The sequence below is a fragment of the Equus quagga genome, chromosome 18 (genome assembly GCF_021613505.1).
Source record: "Equus quagga isolate Etosha38 chromosome 18, UCLA_HA_Equagga_1.0, whole genome shotgun sequence".
Classification (NCBI taxonomy): Eukaryota; Metazoa; Chordata; class Mammalia; order Perissodactyla; family Equidae; genus Equus; species Equus quagga.
Genome location: NC_060284.1, coordinates 30,704,780 through 30,723,552, shown reverse-complemented (window position 1 = coordinate 30,723,552; position 18,773 = coordinate 30,704,780). Strand labels below are relative to the sequence as shown.

The window sequence follows — 18,773 nt, the reverse complement described above, 5'->3', positions numbered from 1 at the left end:
TAGCAAAAAGTAGGGACATTATAATTTTACCTTAGAAATTATATATTGTTCAATTTAAAATATTCTACTCAAAAATGAGATCGAAGAAAGCAATGCTGTAAAAATGATCATGCAGTCAATCCACCATTATGGCTTACCTACAATGAGCCTCTCCTAATTTGTTAAAATTACCACCTAATCTATCTAAATATGTTGTCACTATCAACATCTATATACTATAAATCCTTCATGGACTTGATTAACGTATTCTGTTATTCTTAGCTTTAAAATAAACTGATATATTTTATTTAACAAATTAAAGTTACCTGCTTTTATTCCAAAGCTTCACCAAAAATAAAAATCTTACTAAAGAGGCAATAAAATAGGTGATGTTTTATGGAAAACTATTTGAAGAACTTACAGTCTATCCACTATTCCACACTGGTAGTTAACTTCTAAGGACTCAAAGCAATTTCTGAGGTTCTCATTAAAATGAAGAATGCTTATACATTGAGAAATATACCTGTACACTCCATTTTGTAGATACTTTTGGGTACTTTATGGTATGCGCCCCAAAACATTCAACACTATCTATAAACAATATTATATATATAAAATATATATTCAACAATATCTATAAAACTCTAAGATCATCTTGATCTCCAACTGTCTTCAAAACTCATTCACACACTGATTCTTTAAACAGCCACTGAAAATCAAGAATGTGTCTGGCACTGTTTTAGGCTCTGAGGGTACAGCAGTGAACAAGATCAATAAGATCTGGGCTAGCGGGAGAGGCAGAGTAACCAGTACATGAACCAGATAATTTCTTACAGTGATTAAGAGCTATGAAGAAAGTAAAGCAGAGTGATGTGATTAAAGGTGACTTAGCAGAAGACTAGAAGAGAGTGGTGTGATAGTGACTTTATTGGATGAATCAGAGAAGGTATCTCTAGAAGATACTATGTGAACTCACTTGATAATTTACTTGTCAAGATATACTTAAGTCATGTTTTACTCTAAGAGTTTCACCCAAGTTTACATACATGAATGGCCAGCTGATGCACTTAAAAATCCCCTTAGGTTGGCTTTGTACAAAAGAGTAGTAAGCTCTGGTTCTGAATATATTTCCATGAAAATGTTGTTAACTAGCTCTTCATCACTCCAGAAATACAAAAAAACTACAGGAAGCTCTCCACATCTCCTCTTGCACAACTAAGGAAGATTTTTGTGTGCAGAGGCATCTGAACTTACCAGAAAGAAGAAAGACAGTGAATTTTCTATTTTGTGGCATCTTATCTAACAAAATCATCACTGGGTCTGTTAATTGAAAATGTAAGTTAAGAAGTCCAGCCCCATGGCTGAGTGGTTAAGTTCGCGCGCTCTGCTTCCGCCACCCAGGATTTTGCCAGTTCAAATCCTGGGCCCGGACATGGCACTGCTTATCAAGCCATGCTGAGGCTGCATCACACATGCCACAACTAGAAGGACCCACAACTAAAAAGACACAACTATGTACCCGGGGGGCTTTGGGAGAAAAAGGAAAAATAAAATCTTTTTAAAAAAAGAAAGAAAATGTAAGTTAAGCAGGGAATAAAAAAATACATATATACCTTAAAACACATAATCGGCATACAAATGCATATTCTTCTTATGTAAGACCAAGGACTCTTCTTGGCTAAGCAGTCTATAGAGAATTCTGACATTTTGTGTTCTTGTTCATTCGTTTGTTTGAATAACAAGAACAAATACTTCGTAATTCAACCTAAAGTTATAGGTTTTGGTATCAGGAAACTCAAAAGAGCAAACTTCAGTTTTTTCTAATTTAGTCTGTCCTTTTCCTTCTGGGAAAAGGTCGAGAAAAAAGCACCATAATAAAGATACCACCTATCACTGTATATATAGGGTGAAAAAAGGCTTCTCTTTTCAAATGACTTTTAGAATATGATTTCCAAAAGGTAAAGTCTCCCTAAACCTATTATGAAGAGAATAGAATAGTTTATTGTTAAGGATTTGTGTTAGATAATTTCTGGACAGTGGGTGGTAAAAGCAGAAGTAAAAAAGCTGAATAACAAGGAAGGTAGGATAGTTTTAACAGTCAAAGAAGACAACCTGGTTTTTTGGAGAAATACAGAAAAGATGCTACTTTTCTTTTGTATAGATATTTAACATTCTCTGGAAGTTAACTACTTTACACCACTAAGATGCTATTATCATGACCCATCAATCCCATTTATGATGACAGCTAGTGAAGTTGCCAAGGTCAGACAGTTACTAAGTGGTGAAGACGGGAAGTGGCAGAAAAAGGATTAAAACTCAGGAAGTATATGACTCCACAGCCTGTGCTCTTAACTTACTATAGGAGAATCCCAAAACAAAATTCATATTATACACTTTCCTGTCAAAGACATGTCCTTTCCTCTCAAAGACCATGTAAGTACCAAAATTTACACTCTCTTCACACTCTGATACTCCCTCAGTTAAGAGCTTCAGAGAGGGTGGCTACTAAATATTCACATATAGCTAAATATGATGAAAATCTTCATTTAAAATAACGACATTATGAGAATGCAAAACTGGAAAATTATTTCTTTAATCACACAACTAAGCCTAATTTCATATATAAAAACACCCCAGGCCTGGAAAAGAAAAAAGGCATAAGAAAACATGTGGTCCTCAGCTTATAAAACATCTAGGCCATTTATCACCCTCTCAGAGAAGTAAGGAAGACTGGGTCTCTCTGGGTTACAGATCTATGATTTTTCAGAAGACAAAATACAATAATTTGGACTTCTTTCTGCTGTCCTTTCCCTTCCACTCCCCAGGTAAGTCCAGAAACTTTTGGTTTGGTTATGTAAAACCAGTAATAATTAAAATAATTCTTATGTAATGTATGCAACATAGTAATGCTTTTACTTATGCACATAAGTTACATATAAATTATAGAAATCATTAATTACACCATTTTCCATATATAATTTGGTCTTCTTAAAGCCTTTTGCTTAGCAAAGATATTCTTCTACTCACAAATTCAAAACAAAGAAAACGTAAAAACTGTTTCTATTTGAACACTTCTCTTCCAATCTCAAAAGTGGTTTTCTACTTCAAATCTAAAGTGAGCATCTTCACCTTTGATCAGTCCATCTCTTCTCTCCTTGACTGACCTTTGTTCTCTACTGGCTTCTGCCTGCAGCTTTCACATAAGTGACCTTATAAGACCCTAGGTAATTTGTTAAACCCATCCGCAGCCGAAGAACTAACTGTGAGCCCTCTCAGCCTTACTGAATGTCTCTGTTCTCACAGAACCCCTAACAATTCATGTCTAGTTTTCTTACTTCCCTGACTCATTTGATACCTGTGCTTTGAACCCTCTACTTATTCATTCCCAGATCCCCAACCTGTTTTGGTCCCAAGGTCCTTCCTATCTCTACTTGCTCATATAAACACTCCAGCACCTGGGTTTCAAAAATCACTTTGTCATTTAATCCGTAAACCTATTATTTTAGTCCCACTCATTAACCAATAATCTAATTCTATACTTTCAACTGCATACCAACCTGAGCACATTTCAAAACTTTATACTTCATCTGTCTATGAAGACATATATGTAACAAAACATAAGCACATTCTCATTCTCCAAGTCTTTCAGACTAAAGCATTTATAAAAGCATTGGTAACTTCCTTTATCAAATATAGGACTGAGAGGCAAAGCAGTTTTAATTCCAAGCAGTTTTTAGTTAAGACTTCAGAGCAAAGCACAGTGTTATAGAAGCTGCTAGCTTTAGAAAAATAAAAAATAAATAAATAAAAAGAACCTGAGCTAAGAAAAATGAATGCTCATATCTTTTTGCTTTCCTAATTGGGAAAACAGAAATTCCAACGAAGAGTTAACCAGAAACGCAGGTATAGACAGATAGATAGTACTTCTGTTATCCTGATAGGCGTTTCGCTAACTCCAACAGCCACCACACAAAAAAATCTTACTAGGCTGACTGTAAAAGCTGGCCATAACTCTTTGCATTTCTGAGTAGCTGCATAGTCTAGTTGCCAAAAGTGCCTTATGCATGAGTTGGAAAAACATAGAAGGCTAAACTGGAGGAAGGCTCTCATTACCTCTCTATCTGCAACAGGACATGTTGTTAGAACCTCATAAACATTCAAACTGTGAAACAATGTGTTGGAATACTATCCAAAGCATTATAACAAAATGAAATGACATCATATACAAAATGTCTGCAAGTAAATATTAAAATGAAAATCTCAAAAACTTCTGAATAACATACACCAGAACCTATAGAATGATTTCAGTTCTTTCACATAAAGCAAAAAGTCACACTTTTAGCACTAATAAATCCTACTACTACAGAATAACAATTAGCAGCACTGGCAGAAATATGTATACTTAACTTAAAGTGATATACCACTTCCAAAGCTGCAAAGAAATAACTCAAAAACTAAAGAGACCATATCTTACAACTGTTAAGTATTCTCCCCACTGCCAAATACTTACAAATTCCTTTCATTAAAATTCAATTTTAATACTAATTGAAGCTAGCTGTGTTTTTGAAATGTTTCACTTTTATTTAAGAAACTACTACAATATAGTCTTAATGCATTGGTTTATTAAATATTTACCTGACACAAAGTTTCTAATAACATTAACTTTTCTCACTTCTAAAATTATTTTTTTCTTTGACCCCCAAAATAGGTACTGTACACAAAGTCTGGACAGAGGAGGGAAAGCCTGTTAAGTCAGATTCAGTAGGAAACAAAATTCTAGAGTAAGGTCAATTAGAAGAAGTATTTTGGATAAAGCCGGAACAGAAGAACAAAATCCTGTGCTGTATCTGATAACTACAAAAGTTTCCTTGTAATACTGTCTGTAAAAGTCCCTTTTTGAGACATCTGGACAACAGCATATTTTCCTAGGCAAGTATAATCACTAGTCTTTAAAGGTCTTCTATGCTATTTGCTCTTATAAGCAACAGCATTCAAATTGGGGTCTGTTAGAACATATACAGACTCTCATTCTACGTTAGGAAAAAAACAGAAAAATCTTAAAACTTAGTGTTTCCTCTGTGCATTAGGGTAAAATAAATTGAATGTACACAAATTTCTTACGCTAAAATAAGGCTTTAGGGAATTTTATTTCAACACTACAAAAAGACTCGATTCATCCTTTAGTCATAAAGTACATTAAGCATCATTTCTAAGCATACTTTAAAAGACAGTAACAGATTATTCTTTCCATCAAAACCAAATCTCATTTTCCACTTTTTTCCTTTGTTAACGGGACTATTATCCATCAACCCAGTGATTCTAAGCCAAAACTCTAATACTTCTCTCACTCTACTTCCAAATAACTTAGAATTCTTCTAGTTTCTTGATACATCATTTCCTCCATATTCTACTTTTAAGACCCTAAAATTCAAGACTTCAGTATCTCCAGAGCAGAGCTTTTTAAAGTTTTTAGCTGTCTTCCTGATGTACAGTAGTGACTCTCCTCTGCTTCCCTCAAAACACAAATGGAACAAAAATCCTTTCTAAAATGTAAATCTAGTAAAGTCCTAGCTCCTCAGTATAACAAATCAAATCCCATATCCAGATCCCTGCCTATCGTGACTCAACTTTAGTCATTCCCCTTCTCCTATTTTACACTCTAGCAAGACAAAGCTACAAGCAGTTCATGCTTCCCAGAGGCAGCCTACTGTTTCAAACAAAGTTTGGATCTGCTTTACAACTTTGTTAATTGATACAGAACATGCCCATCAGCCCAGATTCCCTTCCTGCTAATTCCCAACACCCACAGGCAACTAATATTTTGGTTTCTATACTAAAAATTATCTGCTCCTAACTTTATAGAAATGGAATCACACACAGTATGCAATGTTTTGTATCTAGCTTCCTTTGTTTCATATAACATTTAACAATATCCAGTTTGTTCCAAGTATAGACAGTCATTCTGTTATTATTGAGTAGTAATCCACTATATGACTACACAACAATTTACTGATCCATTTTCCTGATGACAGACGTTATTTCAAGTTTGGGACCATCACGAATGAAGTTTTTTATACACATATTTGCACAAGTCTTGTAGGGAACGTGTTTTCACTGGGTAAAAACCTAGAAGTAGAAGTACTAGGCTGTAGGGTAGGGTTATGTCTAACTTTATAAGAAATTGCCAAACTGTTTTCCAAACTATTTTACACTCTCACCAACAATGGCAAAAAAGTGCCAGGTGCTCTGCATCCTCATCAACATTTGGCATTGCCAATCTGTTTAACTTTAACCTAGATTCTAGTTGGCGTGAAGTGGTACCCCACAGTGGTTATAACTTGTTTTCTCCTGATGACTAATGTATGTTTTCCTGTGCTAATTAGCTATTTGTACATCTTCTTTCACTCATTAAAAACATTAGGTTGTTTCTATTTATTGATGTGAAGCATTTTGTACATACGCTGGATACAAGTCCTTTGTAGACATACGAATTGATATGTGAATACTGCTCTTTCCTCCCAGTCTGTGCCTTGCCTTTTCATTGTCTTAATGTTTTTGGATGAGTCTAGTTTAGATGGAGTCTAGTTTATAAATTATTCCTTTACAGTCAGTGTTTTTTGTCTTGTGTGAGAAAGCTTCATTTATGCTAAGGTTGAGAATACAGTCTATGATTTTTTTTCTTAAAGCTTTTTTCATACGTGTATCCAACTGTTCTAGCACCATTTGTTGAGAAAACTTCTCTTTCCCCATTGAATGCCCAAGGCACCTTTGTAAATAATCAATTGACCTTAAATGTAGGAGTCTATTTCTGAACGTTATTCTGAGACACTAATCATGCTAATACTAAACTGTTTTGATTACTTCAAGTTTACAGTGAATCCTGAATCAGACAGTGAGTGTCCCAACTTTTTCTTTTTCAAAATGGTTTTATTCCAGGTCCTTTTTTATTACCACATAAATTTTAGAATCGACTTGTCAATTTCAATTTAAAAGCCTATTGGGCTTGGGGGCTGGTGCCACGGCTGAGTGGTTAAGTCCGTGGGCTCTGCTTTGGCGACCCAGGGTTTTGCTGGTTCGGATTCTGAGCACAGACCTAGCAGCGCTCATCAAGCCATGCTGAGGAGGCATCCCACATGCCACAAATAGAAGGACCCACAACTAAAATATACAACTACGTACTGGGAGAAGAGGGGGAAAAAAAACAATAAATAAAAAAGAAAATCTTTAAAAAAAAAAAAAGAGCCTATTGGGCTTGACTGATTTATAGATTCAATTTCCATTCCAATTTGGGGAAAAACGATATCTTCACATATTGAGCCTTCTAATTCATGAACATAGTGTATCTCTTCATTTATTTAGGTCTTTAACTTCTCTTTGCCATGTCTTCTAGTTATCGGTATAGACGTCTTACATATTTTGTTAAACTTATTCCTTGTTTTTTGTCTTATGTTTTTGTGAAGAGTTTAAAAATTTCATTTTCCAATAATTTGCTACCAATATCAGGAAACAATTTATTTTTGTATATTGAACTTGTATCTTGTAACCATTTGAAATTCACTTACTAGTTCTACCAAACACTTTGTAGATTCCTTTGGGTTTTCTGTTTTAAAAATCATGTTGACTATGAATCAGACAGTCTTTTCCAATATTTATGCTTTACCTTTAGTAATATTTACCTAAGGTAATATTTTACTTACCTCAAGGTAAGCAAAAAGCTGGGAAACCTTGTGGAAGTTCCCTTCCCTTGCTAGTTTTCTGAGAGATTTTGATCATGAATGCATGCTGTATTTGTCAAATGCTTTTCCTGCTTCTATTGATAGAATGTTCTTTTCTCCTTTAGTCTCTCATTGTGATAAATTATAATTTGAATTCATTTTCAAATATTAAAACTTAACAATCCTGGGGTACTCTCAGTCAGTCATCATGAATTATCTTTTATATAGGATGTGATTTGCCAGCATTTTGTTAAACGTCTGCATTTACATTAATGAAAAATATTAAGTCTGAAAACTTCATTTCTTATATTATCTTTGTTAGGTTTTGGTGTCAGTTATAGTATAGCTTCACAAAGTGAACCAGGGAGTACCCCGTTTCTCTATCTTCTAAAAATGTATACTGAAGATTATTATTTCTTACTTTCAAGTTTCATAAAATTTAACAGTGAAACCACCCATCTATGAGTGAAATTACTTATGCCTGAGTGAAACCACCCATGCCCAAAGTAATCAGTGGAAACATTTTTTATCATGAATTCATTTTTCTGTATGTGTGTGAGGAAGACTGGCCCTGAGCTAACATCCATGCCAATCTTCCTCTACTTTGTACATAGGATGCCACCACAGCATGGCTTGATGAGCAGTATGTAGGTCTACACCCGGGATCAGAACCTGTGAACCCTGGGCCGCTGAAGCAGAGCATCCAAACTTAACGACTATGCCACTGGGCCAGCCCCATGAGTTCAATTTTTATAGTAAATACGCAGCTAATATGTATCTATTATAGAATAATAGATTTTGTAAGTTTGTGAAAGTAAATTTGTCTACTGCATCTAAGTTGTTGAATTTAGAACATTAGCATTGTCTGTAAGATTGCCTTATTTTCCTATTACATTCTGTAGGATCTGTAAGTGGCATCTCTACTATTCACTCCCAATATTGGTAATTTACGTTTCCTTTCTTTTCTTGATAGGAGTTTTAAACCTTCCTTCTTTCTAATATAGGTATAAAAGTATCTAATATAGGTATAGACATATTTTTCTCTCTCTCTCCATTTCTTGGGTTGCAGTTAACAAATTTTGATATATTTTCATTCAGTCAGAAATATGCCCTTATATCTTGATTCATGTGTTGTTCAGAATTGTGTAGTTCAGGGGCCGGCCCCGTGGCCGAGTGGTTAAGTTCGCACGCTCTGCTTCAGCAGCCCAGGGTTTCAGCGGTTCAAATCCTGGTCGTGGACCGGGCCATCCTGGGGAAGCATCCCATGTACCACAACTAGGACTCACAACTAAAATATATACAACTATGTACTGGGGAGCTTTGGGGAGAAGGAGGAAAAATAAAATCTTACCAAAAAAAAAAGGAATTGTGTAGCTCAATTTCTAAATATTTAGTTATTTCCTAGATTTCATACTGTTTTGGATTTCTAATTAAATTTCACTATAATCAGGTGCTATATGAGAGTTCAATCATTTGAGATTTATTGAGTTATTTTATGTCCTAGTATATGGTCTCATGGTAAATATTCTATGTACACTTGAAAAGTTATTCTGCAGTTATTAGGTAAAGTTTTATAAATGTCAATTAAGCCAAGCTGATTGACAGGACTGTTCAAATCTTCTATGTACTTTTTTTTAAAGATCTAATTGTCCTATCAATTATTGTGAGGAATGTTAAAATATCCAACTATGATTGCAGATTTCTGTTTCTCTCTTTAGTTCTATCATTTTTTTAATGTACTCGGAAGTTCTGTTATTACTAGCATACAAATTAAGAAATATTATGTTTTCTGAAATATTGACCCTTTCAGCACTATGCAATATGCTTTTTCCTATCTGGTAATATTTCTTGTCTTGAATTCTACTATCTGATGTTAATACAATCACATTAACTTTCTTGTGTCTACTATTTGCATGGAATATTATTTTCCATCCCTTTTACTTTCAATCTGTGTCTTTTTACTTCAATCTGACTCTAGTAGCAGACAGTGAAGTTAAGCCTTGCTTTTTAATCCAGTTTCACAATCTTTGCCTTTTAATTGGATTTCCTACACCAGTAGTGTCCAAAAAAGACTGAAAGACACAACTTTAAATATTCTAGTAACCATATCAAAAAGTAAAAAGGAGTGAAATTAATTTCAATATTTGAACTCAATATATCTGAAATATTACTGTATCAACGTAAGATTTTTTAATGAGATTCTTCTTTTTTGATACTACATCTTTGAAACACACGTCCTCCCAAATACATCTCAATTAGGGGTAGTCACATTCCAAGTGCTCAATGGCCTCATATGGCTAGCTGTTACCACATTAAACTAAATTAGTTTTGCCAATTTACATTTACAGACTTACAATGGGTTTACGTTTAACATCTAGCTATTTATTTTCTAATTGTCTGGTGTTTTGTTGTTATTCTTCTCTTGCAAAGTATTAATAAAATATCTGATAGTATTCCATGTTAATTCCTCTACGGGCTTTTCTTTTTAAACAGCCTTTTTGATATATACTTCACATACAATAAGCTGCATATATTTAAAGCCTACAATGTGACAAATTTTGACCTATGTATTCCTCTATGAAACCTTCACCATAAGAGGTATACATACCCACCACCCCCAAATTTCTTTGTGCCTTTGGCAACACCTCCTCCTTACTCTTCCCCACCTCTGAATTCCAAGCAACCACCAATGTACTTTTGGCTTGCATTTCCCAGTGCTTCATATAAATGGAATCATACAAAATGTATTTTTTTCCTTGCTTCTTTCACACAGCATAATTATTTGGAGATTTATCCCTGCTGTTGCACAGATCAATAGCTCACTCTGTATGGCTTAGCCTTTCAATGTATGCAATAGAATACAATGCCCAAACAGTAATCACTTTTATCCATTCATCTGTTGATGGACATTTGGGTAGTTTTGGGTCTTCAATGGTACAAAAAAAGCTACTATGAACATTCATATACAAGTTTTTTAAGGAATATATGCCCTCATTTTTCTTGGGTTTTCTTTCTCCTCTTGCACAGGAGACAAACAGCTGGATCATACAGTACATACTTAACTTCAGAAACTGCCAAATTGTTTTCCAACGTAGTTCTATAATTTTACATTTCCATCAACAATATATGAGTGTTACAGTTCCTCCATATCCTTTCCAACACAGTACAGGCAGTCTTTTAAATTTTAGCCATTATAATAGGTGTGTAATGTTATCTCACTTTAGTTTTAATTTGCATTTCTCTAATGATTAATGATGCTGTAAGCATCTTTTTCATATGCTTATTTACCATTTGTGTATCTTTCTTGATGAACTATCAAGTATTTTTGTCAATTTACTAAGTTGGGTTGTTTTTGTTGCCTCACCTGTTCAGTTTTGGAGTCTATATAGTCTGAATTTATATATATTCTAGACAAGTCCTTTATCAGCTTTATGCTTTGTAAAGACATTCTGCCTCTCCATGGCTTGTCTTTTTGTTCTTTTTTAAACTGATGAAGTCCTATTTATTCTTTCGCAGACTGTGCTTTTGAGATATCAAATTTCTGCTTAACCCAAGGCCACAAAGATTTTCTACTATGTTTTCTCCTACAAGTTTTATAATTTTAGATTCTACGTTTACGTCATGGTCCACCTGGAGCTAATTTTTGTATATCGTATGAGGTATAGACCCAAGTTTTTTGTCTTTTGTTTTTGCATATAGATAACCCAACTGTTACAGCACCCTTTGCTGAAAAGTCTCTTCTCTCTCCATTGAATTGCCTTTGTGCATCCGTCAAAAACCAGTTGCCCATTATTGCGTGGGTTTATTTTAAGTCTATTCTGTCCACTGATCTATTTATCTTTCTTTATGCCAATGTGACATTATTGTGACTACTGGAGCTTTACAATAACTTTGGAAAACAGAGTCAGTCCTCCAACATCCCCTCTCTTTGCTTTTAACTGTATTTCTTTGTATTTTTTAGAGATTATTTCAATACGCAACCTTAACTTACTAGAATCTACTTGTGTTAGAGTTAATATTCTTTCATTTCATGTAAAATATAAGAACCTTACAACTGTAAAATTCCATTTATCTTTACTTTGTGCTAATTGCTGTCATATAAACATCTATACACATAATAAACCAAATACAAAGTTTTTTTCTTTATACAGAAACAGTGTCTTTCAAAGAAATTTAAAGGATTAAAAGAGGAGTCTTTTTAACTTTTTTCTAGTGTCATTCCATTCCGCCTAAACAAATCAGCTTTTTTCTTTCTTTTAGTGCAAGGTGTCAGTCTACTGTGAGATGTCTTTTTCCTGCTTGCTTTAAAGATTTGTTCTTTATCATTAGTTTTCAATATATTGACTATTAACTACCTAAATGTGTTTCTTTTTATCTATCCTACTTGATATTTTTCTTCAAATGTTTTAAGTTTTCAGCAAGTCTCTGTCTCAATTACAATATATTTGGCCCCATTCTCTTTACTCCCACTCTAGAACTCCAATTACACATATGTTGGACTGCTTGATTGTCCCAAACATATATTTTGTTCTCTCTGGTAAACTGAATAATTTCTGTTCGTCTGTACTCAAGTTTACTAACCTTTCTTCAGTTGTCTGCAATCTGATGTTAGTCCCAACCAGTGAAATTTTCATTTCACATACTGTATTTTTCAGTTACAACATTTTCTATATGCTTTCTTTATAGTTCTCTTTCTTTCTTAACATATTCCTCCAAGCGTTCACTCATCATTTCAAGATTTTCCTTTATAGCTTTAAAAAATATTTATAATCTCTATCTGCTAATCCAATATCTAGGTCATTTTGGGGTCTTACTATTGCATGCTGCTTCTCTAATTTATGGAATTTTTTCATGCTTCTTCACACGATTTATAATTTTTGATGGTATGCAGGATATTATGGATGATAGTTGTAGGAAGACTGAATCATGGTCTTCCCTAGGGGATGCTGTTTTGTTTAGGCAGGCAATCAAACTACTGATGAAGCCTTCATGTCTTGTCAGGCTAGACTATCTCAGTTTCTTAACTTGGTATTATGGTTGTTGGCACTTAGTACAGTGAGTGATTCTTTCTCTTAAAGCCTAGGCTTTTTGTAGTTTAAACTGAATGTCTGAGGAACTCTGCAAGATGTCTGCATTCTGACTTCCCAGAACTCAAATGTCTCAGAGCACTGCACAACTTTTGGAATCACCATTCTAGCTCTTAGCCCCAGTGCAGGTCATTTCTGATAGACCATGCAGAGTCCCAACCTGTACACATACAGCCCAGGCATTATTCAAAATTCTAAATGAAGTGAATCCCCACACCGAATTCTGTCCCCTGCCCTAAGCCCTGGACAACTTTTTTCAGGACCCTTCTCCACAAATCCCAGATGTCTAAGCAGCTCCACAAATCTCAGATGTCTAAGCAGCTCTAAGTTCCAATCTCAGTTTCTTCAATCAGACCTCCATGCTCTGCTTAGGCTCCACCCTCCCTGTGCTACCACAGTAGGGTACCCCAAGGCAGACAGCCAAAGTGACCACAAGACTCACCTCATTTTATTCCCTTCTCTCAAGGATCATTGTTATCTTGTAGTGTCTGCTCATCAATTCCAGACAACAAGTGTCCCATATATTTTACTCAGTTTTACAGTGTTTGATACAGGGGGGGTGAACATGAGGAGAGAAGGAAAGGTTGCTACTAGTTACTCTGTCGTAGCCCTACATATTAATTTTTAAAACATTTCCATTATCAATTGCTACTATGTATAGTTTTAAGAAAATTAAACCAGCAGAGCAGAGTTACAGACATTTGAGCCTATTTGTTCAATTATTTGTACATGGTACTTTGACTATCAAAACCATGGCCTAGTGATTTTCTTTGTAATCATGACATGCAAAAGTCAGTACTAATGATGTGTGGACAAATTCATTTTCACCTCATTATGACTATACTAGGTAAGTACTTCATTTTAGTTTTTACTTAACTGAACTGTCAGAAACGTGCATCTGCGTGCCACAGTGTACATATACACAAGCAATGGCTATATGAAGGAAATTAAAATGCTTCCAGTCTTTTACAATCCCTTTATTGCCCAATACAATTAATTCCTCAAGTAGGTAATTCAGGAGACGGTTTAGATAAAAGAACTTTGATTTTAAGTAAACAACGTAAAATGTAAGGTCTTACGCAAACTAGTTCAATCATCATCATCATCAGATTAAAATTTTGGTCCATCAGTCATAAAACTAAGGTCTAAAAATTAGTCTATATTTATTTACAAACAGACATTACAAACAACCAACGTTACTGCAGACATACAATGTAAGAAAAAAACCTTAACTATGAAGATTAAATAAATCATCCAAGTAGATGAAGTAATTTCCAAGTATGTAAATAAAGGAACTCAATTAAAAGAATTAAAATACTGTTAAGGCAGAGAAAAAACATTGAAAGTACACAAAAAAGACAACTATGTAGTTGAATCTTTTGGTTTTTATTTACAGTTTGGGCTTTAAGACTTGTGGGATAGAGAATACTAAAATTATTCTAAGACACACAAACACTAAAAACAAAAGTACAAAAGTGGCAAGAACGAGGGGACTTACAACATGAAAGAAAAGGGTTATACTACGAAGTGATACAAAGAAATCAGACTTAGTTACTTGCCCACAGAAGTCACCATCTTCAGGTTTTTTCATTTGACATATACATACTCTAGTAAAATTTCCTCTAAAATGTTTCAACAGAAAGCATTTAAAAATAAAAGTTATTCTGGTAAAACAGACTACAGTTTAATACTCTGCCCCAAAAAATGGCAAAGAGTGACAGCCTGATAAGAGTAACACTTACCTGTGACCACCATGCTGCTCATATTCGAGTTTGGACTACTGAGAACACTGCCAGAGAGCAGTTCGTCAGATCCTCTCTATAAAAACAAACACATTAGCATAAGACAACTTTAAATTTAAAAACATTAATCTGAAGGCCTGTCACTTATCTGTAACTTTTCAAATATTCACCGAAAAACAAACATCAGGTATTACACTACTGGAAATAGTCAAAAAATTTAATCCCTAAAATAAAAAATTAACTCCACTCTCCTATCAATCTCTCCCTATTCCGCAAAACCAACAGTTTTTCCTTCCTTCCTTTCACCCAAGTCTAGAAGACAATAAATAGGAAAAATGATTAGGTTCCATAATCAAAAAAAGCTTTGGAGAACCACCTCAATTTTTTCATAAACAAACTAATGCCACAGGCACTGGACTTTTTCACAAATACTCTGACTCCTCCAACCCTACAGCCTTTAATCATCCAGATAACTGAGAAAATCAGAAACTTCAGAAAATCAGAACTTTATACTGGTGAATTGGACAACTAGTCTTCATGATCATCATTAAAATTAACAATTAGGTATATACTTCAGTGGCTACAACACTGAAAGCAAAAGCAAAATCTATGGAATGAGAAATTTCTTCCTGCCAGTATAAAAAGAGATTAAATCATGTCTTTAAATCCCTCAGAGAAAGGGTTATAAATTAATATGTTCTGGGAACTGCACAGTTGTTCAAACCAGTGTTGTTTTACCTATTTTTAAAAAGTGTATGTTTACAAAAATGTGTGAATAGACTAATATTGAAAATAGCTAAATCAACTGTTTTGCCTATTTTAAGTATGTGTATATTTACATACATGGGTATTAATATTTAAAATAGGTAAATTAACAGTAGTTGATTTAAAAACCAGTCAGAATAAAGAAGTTGAATGCAACCATCAAAATGAAAAAATGTATAATATAAAGGAGACAATTTATCAAAGCATCTCAGGAAGTTCAAGACAATCCAAATTAACCATAAACCTTATGCTAATTTGTTGTTAAATTTATAATAAGCTGTATTATAACAAAGATCAAAAAGGTAAACAAATATTTGTAGCTCATCTCCCAAATTGTTTTAAAAGCTTTCTACTCACTAGCATCAAATGCTCAAGAGAAATACAAGCATGAGAAAAATAAAAACATAGCATTGAGCCACATTAATACCATACTTGCATCATACCTTATTTGTTATCAAGGCATGGAAGATTCAGTATGGCATACTTTTAAAAGGACATGACGAACAGATTTGATACTTTAGGGATTCTCAAAGTGTGGTGCCTAGACCAGCATTAGATTTGAAAACTTGTTAGCAAAAGATGTTCTCAGACCCACTCAGATCTACTGAATAAAACCCTGAGGGTAGAGTCCAGCAACCTGAGTTTTAACAACCCCTCCAGGTGCTTCTGATGCATGCTAAAGTTTAAGTACCACTGATATGCATCATTGGTTTACTATCAACAATAAAAATGTTTCCTAGTTTTATTTTTTTAGAGCAGTTATAGGTTTACAATAAAATTGAGGAGGAAAAGGAATTTCTCATACACTCTACCCCCACAAACGCATAGCCTTCCTCATTACCACACTGCCCAAAAGAGTGGTACATTTATTACAAAGGATGAACCTATACTGACACATCATAAGCACCCAAAATCCACAGTTTACCTAAGAAGTTCACTCTTGATGTTGTACATTCAGTGGGTTTAGACAAACGTACGATGACACATATCCATCATTATAATATATCGAGTATTTTCACTACCCTATACATCCTCTGTGCTCTGCCTATTCATCCCTCCCTCCAACCTACTCCTCCCAACCACTGATCTTTTTACTGTCTCCAGTTTTGCCTTTTCCAGAACATTATATAGTTGGAATCATACAGTATGTAGCCTTCTCAGAGTGACTTCTTTCACTTAATATGGATTTAAGGTCCTTTCTCATGGCTCAATAGCTCATTTTGAGTTACTGCTGAAAAATATTCCATTGTCTGGGTGTACTACAGTTTAATCATCCATTCACCTACTGAAAAAGCTTCACCTTGTGACCTCTTGGTTGTTTCCAAGTTTTGGCAATTATGAATAAAAGCTGCTATAAACATCTGTGTGCAGGTTTTTGTGTGAACATAAGTTTTCAACCCATTTCGGTAAATACCAAGGAATGCGATTGCTGGATCGTATGCTAAGCGTATGTTTAGTTTTGTAAGAACTGCCAAATTGTCTTCCAAAGTGACGATACCATTTTGTATTCCCACCAGCAACGTATGAGGGTTTCTGTTACTCTACATCCTCATCAGCACTTATGGTTGTCAGTGTTCCAGATTTTGGCTATTCTGATAGGTGTATAGTAGTAATCTCATTGTTGTTTTAATCTGTATTTCCTTGATGACATATGATGTGAAGCATCTTTTCATATGCTTATTTGTCATCTGTATATCTTCTTTGGTTAGGTGTCTGTTAAGGTTTTTGGTTCATTTTTTTAATCAGATTTTTCTTATTGTTGAGTTTTAAGAGTTCTTTGCATATTTTGGGTAACAGTCCTTTATCAGATTTATCTCTTTTTTTTTTTTGAGGAAGATTAGCCCTGAGCTAACATCCACTGCCCATCCTCCTCTTTTTGCTGAGGAAGACTGGCCCTGAGCTAATATCTGTGCCCGTCTTCCCCCATTTTATATGTGGGATGCCTACCACAGCATGGCTTGACAAGCAGTGCCATGTCCGCACCGGGGATCCAAACTGGCAAACCCCAGGCCACCAAAGTAGAACATGCGCACTTAACTGTTGTGCCACTGGGCCACCCCCAGATGTATCTTTTGCAAATATTTTTTACCAGTCTGTGGCTTGCTTTCTGATTTTCTTGATAGTCTTTCACAGAGTAGAAGATTTTAATTTTAATGACGTCCAGTTTATCAATTATTTCTTTCATGGATTGTATGTTTGGTGTTGTATCTAAAAAGGCATCATCACATCCAAGGACATCTAGGTTTTCTCCTATGTTATCGTCTACTAGTTTTGCATTTTACATTTAGGTCTATGATACATTTTGAGTTAATTTTTGTGAAGGGTGTAACATCTGTGTCTCAATTCCAGTTGTTCCAGTAGATGTCCAGTTGTTCCAGCAGCATTTGTTAAAGAGGCTATCTTTCCTCCATTGCATTGCCTTTGCTCCTTTGTCAGAGATAAGTTGACTACACTTATGGGGAGCTCTACTCCGGGCTCCCTATTTCTGGGCTTTCTATTCTATTCCATTGATCTATTTGTCTATTCTTTCACTAAAACCACACTGTCTTGATAACTCTAACTTCATAGTAAGTCGAAGTCGGGTAGTGTCAGTGCTCCAATTTTGTTCTCTTTCAATACTGTGTTGGATACTGAGTCTTTTGCCTCTCCATATAAACTTCAGAATGTTTGCTGATATCCATAAAATAACTTGCTGGAATTGTGATTAGGATTGCACTGAATCTATAAATCGAGATGGGAATTACTAACATCGTGATACTACTGAGTCTTCCTATCCACAAACATGGAACAACTCTATTTATTTAGCCCTTTGGTTTCGTTCATCAGAGTTTTGTCATTTTCCTCACATAGATCTTATTTATATTTTGTTAGATTTATACTAAGTATTTCATTTTTGGGGGGCTAATGTAAATGGTATTGTGTTTTTAATTTCAAATTGCACTTGTTCATTTGTATACAGGAATGCAATTGACTTGTATATTAACCTTGTATCCTGCAATCCTGCAATAATTGCTTATTAGTTCAAGGAGATTTTGTTGATTCTTTTGAATTTCAAACATAGACTATCATGTCATCTGCAAACAACGAGAGTTTCATGTCTTCTTTCACAATCTGTGTATCTTTTTATTTTCTTTTCTTGCCTTACCACATTAGCAAGAATTCCAGTAGAATGTTGAAAAGTGGTGGTGAGAGGGGACATACTTGTCTTGTACCTGATCTTAGGGAGAAAGCATTGAGTTTTTCACCATTAAGTATGACAGTACTATAGTTTTTTTGTAGATGCCCTTTATCAAGTTGAGGAAGTTCCCCTCTACTCCTAGGTTACTGAAAGAGTTTTTATCATGAATGGGTGTTGGATTCTGTCAAATACTTTCTCTGCATCTACTGATATGATCATGTGATTCTTCCTTTTTTCTAGTCTGTTCATGTGATGAATTAACCTAGTTTTCTTTGTTTTTGTTTTTTGTTTTTTGCTGAGGAAGATT

The 18,773-nt window shown here is 34.7% G+C and overlaps 1 protein-coding gene across 5 annotated transcripts in view; it reads right to left on the bottom strand.

Annotated features, from left to right (window-relative positions):
- The window catches only part of PTBP2 (polypyrimidine tract binding protein 2), an 84,293-nt gene that overhangs the window by 41,077 nt on the left and 24,443 nt on the right, over window positions 1–18,773 (bottom strand). For all 5 annotated transcript variants that reach the window (XM_046645460.1, XM_046645461.1, XM_046645463.1 and 2 more), the window contains exon 3: window positions 14,524–14,599. In XM_046645460.1, coding sequence (XP_046501416.1) covers window positions 14,524–14,599 — 76 coding nt within the window. The remainder of the gene's footprint in view (window positions 1–14,523; window positions 14,600–18,773) is intronic.